Source organism: Uranotaenia lowii, chromosome 3, assembly GCF_029784155.1.
Source record: "Uranotaenia lowii strain MFRU-FL chromosome 3, ASM2978415v1, whole genome shotgun sequence".
Classification (NCBI taxonomy): domain Eukaryota; kingdom Metazoa; phylum Arthropoda; class Insecta; order Diptera; family Culicidae; genus Uranotaenia; species Uranotaenia lowii.
This window is the reverse complement of record NC_073693.1, coordinates 180,563,861-180,569,649: the sequence shown is the minus strand read 5'-3', so window position 1 is coordinate 180,569,649 and position 5,789 is coordinate 180,563,861. Positions and strand designations below refer to the sequence as shown.

General features: G+C 35.0%; 1 protein-coding gene across 1 annotated transcript; it reads right to left on the bottom strand.

Annotated features, from left to right (window-relative positions):
• Window positions 1-3,154: 3,154 nt before the first annotated feature.
• Window positions 3,155-5,556, bottom strand: LOC129752891 (GTP-binding protein RAD-like). The gene is made up of 5 exons (XM_055748678.1): window positions 5,538-5,556; window positions 5,370-5,455; window positions 5,050-5,230; window positions 4,555-4,688; window positions 3,155-4,265 (listed from the first exon to the last, which is right to left on the bottom strand). Exons 1-5 carry the CDS (start codon window positions 5,554-5,556, stop codon window positions 4,122-4,124), a joined length of 564 nt encoding a protein of 187 aa, XP_055604653.1. The 3' UTR covers window positions 3,155-4,121.
• Between the last annotated feature and the right edge of the window lie 233 nt (window positions 5,557-5,789).

Below are 5,789 nucleotides of genomic sequence, written 5' to 3'. Positions count from 1 at the left end.
CGAGGTCCGCATGAGTAACTAATTGACTACAATGCTCGCCTAAATCCGTTAGAACCAAATCAATTGTGGAGGGATTTCTAATTGAAGAAAAACAAGTATGCCCATTAGGATATTCAACAGTATAATAACCTGCAGAGCAATCATTAAACAAAATATTCCCATTAGAATTTGATGAAATATTATTCCAAGATCGGTGTTTTGCATTAAAGTCACCAATAATAAAAAATTTAGATTTATTTCTGGTGAGTTTTTGTAAATCTCCCTTCAAAAAATTTTTCTGTTCACCGCTGCATTGAAAAGGCAAGTATGCGGCAACAATTATAATTTTCCCCATAGAAGTTTCTAATTCAATTCCAATTGTTTCTAAGACTTTTGTATTGAAAGAAGGAAGAAGTCTAAATTTGAGACGACTATTGATGACAATAGCTACACCCCCACCTTGTCGATCAAGTCGATCATTCCGTAAAATTTTAAAGAAAGCATTGCTTTTCAAGTTATTGTCTGGCTTTAAAAAAGTTTCAGTGATGGCAGCAATATGTATGTTTTGAGTTTTCAAAAATAAAAAGAATTCATCTTGGTTAGCCAGCAAAGATCTAGCGTTCCAATTCATAATATTTAAACATCTATTTGGATCCATGAGGGAATCGTAAAGTCATAATAATTTTGTTAGCATAATTAAAAGAAGTTTGAAAAGCTTCAAACATTGAATTTGCTTTCAACATAAGTTGCATCATTTCCATTAAATTTTGATGCAAAAATTTTAATTTTTCCTCAGTAATCTCACCCAAATCAACAAAATTGTTAGGATCAGAAAATGAAGGAGAAGAACAAGTATTTGAATTTCGGGGATTTTCCCAAGCCTTCGCATGAACGTTGAGACTTGGTTTTTTCCCATTTTTATTAGTTAAACCTGAAGAGGGAATCCCATTTTCAACCACCTCTGAGAACGATAAACAACGAGTCTGGGGCGCAGAATCAGCCCAGGTAACATTAAAATCACTTCGGGTATTACCCAGCCGTGATTCCAATGTAGGCCGAGGCTGACCGCGAACAGGCAGGTTGTTTGCCGGCCCGACGTGTGAAGACGAAAAAGAGGAAGGAGGAGAAGAAACTTTTCTGGAAACTTTGGGATTTTTCCTAGAAGCAATAATTTTTGCCCTGATGGGACAGTCTAGAGAATTCGAGGAATGATTACCTGCGCAATTCGCACACTTAAAAAATTCTGTTTTTGGCTTATCACCACCAAAAAGGCATTTAGATTTTTCATGATCGAATGAGCCGCAAAACATGCATCTGGCATTCATTCTACAATTTTTAGTGCCGTGACAAAAAGCTTGACAACGACGACATTGCGTAATATTTTGTAAAAAATTGGTAGTAGATTTACGAAAAGGTTCAAATTTTACTCGACAATGAAACATAAGACGAGCCTTTTCCAGAATTTTTAAATTATTAACCTGATCCTTTTTAAAATGGATCAAATAAAGTTCAGGAGCAAAACCAACACTACTGGTATTATTCGTGTGGGTTCTTTTCCTCATTTGAATTACTTGAATTGGAGAAAAACCTAACAAAGAATTTAATTCAGATGTGATCTCATCCGGTGTCTGATCGCCAGTGAGACCACGAAGTACAACTTTAAATGGACGATCACTTCTAGTGTCGTACGTAAAAAATTGGTGTTTTTTATTATTCAAATAATTTAAAACCTTTTGAAAATCATTAAAAGATTCCGCCAATATACGAGCAGTTCCCCTTCGACCGATCTGAAAAGAAATCTTCACATCCTTGACGGAAGTGACGATTTCTTTTCGAAAGGCATTGAAGTCAGGAATCGTGACCGTTATTGGTGGAATCTTTTCGTTTTTAAGAGTATAAGAAGAAGAAGGTTTCTTAGTACTCTTATCAGAATTAAATATGAATATTTCCTCATCACCGATGTTATGAAGGACATCGAATGAATTGGAAATTTCAACTTTTTTGGGCGATGGACCTGAATTAGGTTCGGCAATCCGTTTTCTTCCGGCCCTTGACCCGGCCGATGACTTCCCCATGCTGGAAAGAAAAGAGAAAATATGAATAAAAGAAAATGAAAATAATTTTAGCACTGAAAAGTGCTGATTGAAATACAGGTAAGGAAAAAATAAATAATGTAAAATGTTCCTGCAGGTACACAGCAACGATACGATGCTCCGGCGTACGTGTTGACGGCTCAACGGTACAGATGGAAGTCGAAGAGTCGATTCTTGATGAAAGCAGATCAGCAACGAAAGACGCACGATTGGCGGTCCTGCGGGCTTGCAGCGTGTCGATGTCGATTTTAAGCGTCCAAATTTAAGATGATCTATGCTTTAATCTTTCAGTTTTTAAATATTCTTTCTCAAAGAATATAAAATTTCACCGATATAACCGATAAAATAGTTTCATTAAGATAAATATTACCGGTATTTAGAAATAATTACAAAAATTATGGTTCAAAATAACCGACAATTTTACAGTTTTCGGTAAACATTACCGGCTTTTCCAGAAGACGCTTCAAGTGATTAAGTTTAATTCTGATGAGCAAATATGGGCTCAGCCAAATTGAAGTTTTTTGTCTGAAGCGCTTTCTGGAACGAGTCGATTGATCTAAAAGCGAACGTCGAGCGCAATCAACCTTTACGTTTTTAGGATGTTCAGGATTTTGTCTTTTCCGCCGGGTATCTTATAGAGAATGATGTCATCATGGTTAATAAAAAAATGGCTGTGGCAAGTGGCTATCAAGTGTTGCAAATAACGGCCTAAAAAGAATAATACTGTGAGATGCAACTCTATCTGTATCTATATCACTTCATAGTTGTTGGCCTGTGCCGAACAAAAATTTGATATGCAATGATTTTTTTTGTAATTTTTTTTATTTTAAACGGCTTATACCTTGAGGCTTTAAGGAGCCAAAGTCGTTTTGTATGTTTATGAAAATTACATGAATTGCTGTGCGAGTTCTGTTTGTTACCTGAAATTCACGTAGGTTCCGCACGTAATTTTCATGATGGCAAAAATCAATGTACATTCTCACAAAGCGTTCTTCCAGTGTGCGTTTTCGTTTTGTTTAAATCTGAAAGAAAATTTAGGAGTGTTAGGGAAATTTCGGAGTATTAAACATTCTTACATAAGGTTATTAACAATTTTTTGAATTTATTATGAAAGTGACACTTACGATACTCGGGTTTTCTGTATTACATATCGTGTATAATTATTGTTTGCGTTATATTTATTGTTTTAAGTAATTTGATATTATTGAATAGGTCACTGGAATATTTCAACAAAGATGTTTAACAATGTGTATGTGAATGTCAATTTTGAAATGTTTGATTTTTCGAAATACTTGTTTCTTCTATATAACCATTCAGAAATATAAACGGACTTTTATTTTTATCTTACTTTTGAATTATTTGCTCTATAATGGTGTATTGATTCCGCTGTGCTTATCATATATATATCGTATTGGTCGTTTTAGTGCATTGTTGATAATTGTTTAGAGACAATGAAGTTTATGATATACAACATCACATTCAACTTGTTTTTTTTTTTCAATAGATGTATAAAAAACTAAAATTACTTTGTATGTAGTTAGATGTATTGCTTTGATTTTTTCGTATATAAAAAATATTTAAACATGATTATCAATTTCAAATTGGTTGTTTCTTAGAGCATTTGGTAAAACTAATTTATTGGGAAGATTCACTTTCCTTTTGTGACGCTTCACCTGAAAAATCAAATTGTTTTCACGAAGTGCTTACTTTTAGCTTTTGGATACCTTTATAATAAAAACATAAGATTTTTCTTAACATTGGCACAAGTCCACATCTATCGATAAATGTTTGCACAACATATTATTATTATTTCATTATGTAATCACACAGTACATATGCACGCACACAAGTTCATTGAAAGTTTGGATATACTACTTCAGCTTTGGTGTTCAACTATAGAAGGCACTTTTCGAACAAAAAAATTTAGAAAATATATGATCAATAGAAAAAGGTGTAAAGATGGAGTATCAATATATTTGATTTTATCAGGTGGTAGTATTGAATCATTTGTGCTATCGAGGAAGCATCATAAATTTCAGTAGTATTGTTTCACAGAACTTGTAAGTTTTCACAGTTTTTAAATTTTGAATCTTCTTTTCCAAACACCCATGTGATCATCTGTCTGGCTTTCATTGAAGCTCTTACAACGCTCCTGTTCTTGTACCAGTGATTTGGAGATGATTCTCTTGTGCCCTAAAAATGTAGTAATTAGTGAATATCTACATTCATTGGGGATCATTCTGCAAGTTACGTGGAGGAGTGACTCGCGAAATTTCATTTCGCTTCCTGACTCCTGGAAATGCTTCAGTAAAGAAACGGAAGTTCAGACGAGCTACGACAACCGATCGCAGCGCATTCCAGCAAACATTTTGAGCCTGAACAGGTTACTGGAGTCAGGTACTGCGAGGTGAAATTTGTTAAGTCACTTAATTCACTTGATTCGCCGCAGAACAAGCCACATAACACCCAATCAACTAATTACCTGTATGGCGCAATGAGCCTTTTTCAATCGAATCTGTGACAAAATGCCAGCTAGCAATTCATCTACGTTATGGTTAATTGCCACAGAGACTTCGATAAACTTGATTCTGTGGGTGCAGGCCATACACTTACCATCTGGAAAATGCAGAATATCTACATTAGCAAGAGATAAAAACGTGTTCATTTGTCTTCCGCTTTCTTGAAACATTTGAGAACGATCGAGACTGTCGAGTGCAAACAATCCTGGCAATAACTCAAGCTCTGAGAAGGATGTGTAGGTGAGATGATGTTACATAAACGAGGGATGTGGAGTATTTGATTTGGACACATGAGAGCTTAATGGTGAGAAAAGCGACAGGAACTTGAAGGACACATGATGAATAGTGGGCGTGGACAGGGGAAGTCTAGAACATGATTTGCGGATCTGGATAGACAACCCTCGATACCAACGCTTTGTGTGGAACCTTGCCGACCCAGGTATATTTGGATCATTTACCTTGAGAAGATACTGCACGGGAGCGTGCTAGATCAATTTTGTTCGCAACTAAGATAATAGGACGCGTTCTCATCAGATCCATATTATGTAGCATATTCAACAGTTGTTCAGCTCGGTTGAACGTTGCCTTATCAACTACAGAGTAAACTACAAGGAACGCATCGGCTTTAGATAACAAGTCCTGTAAATTAGTCAGAGATAAGAACATTTTCTTTGAAATCATCGAATCTTTCTATCAAATTAATAATTAATAAAATAATGTAGTAAAAACTGCTCAAATTATCTGTAAAAGGATTTCGAATATAATAAATTATACTGACCTTATTTCCTTGACTATCGGAAACAAATCTGAGTTCGGATTCCTCTCCATTCAAGATAATGGAAATATTCTGCTGTCCTGGTGATTCTGAAATTGAAGAATATATATAAAAGGATTATTTTCTCGTCTGTTTTGAGTTGTTTCACAATGTATAATATCTTTGCAATACCTATATAACGACGACTCATTTTTTAAGTCATTCGTGAATAAAAGTTAATATAAATAGCGTACAATACTTAAAGCACAGAGAACAGACGTACAAGGTAGCCCACGAAACTTGTGTTAAAATTCCAACGCCCTTTTTGAACCAATTATTGTTTTTTGGCTGGGACACCAGATGTCTCAAAACCCACCAAAGAGAATTGTCAAAATAAAACTGAGAAAAAAAATTACAAAGTCAGTTTTAAACAGGTCGTATGAG

What these genes read in the sequence shown, in the direction of transcription:
- LOC129752891 (XM_055748678.1), bottom strand. An exon ending in CCGATAGTCAAGGAAATAAG is followed by an intron (nt 5,231 to 5,369) that starts GTCAGTATAATT and finishes ACTAATTTACAG; the next exon opens with GACTTGTTATCTAAAGCCGA. An exon ending in CCGTGCAGTATCTTCTCAAG is followed by an intron (nt 4,689 to 5,049) that starts GTAAATGATCCA and finishes TGCATTTTCCAG; the next exon opens with ATGGTAAGTGTATGGCCTGC.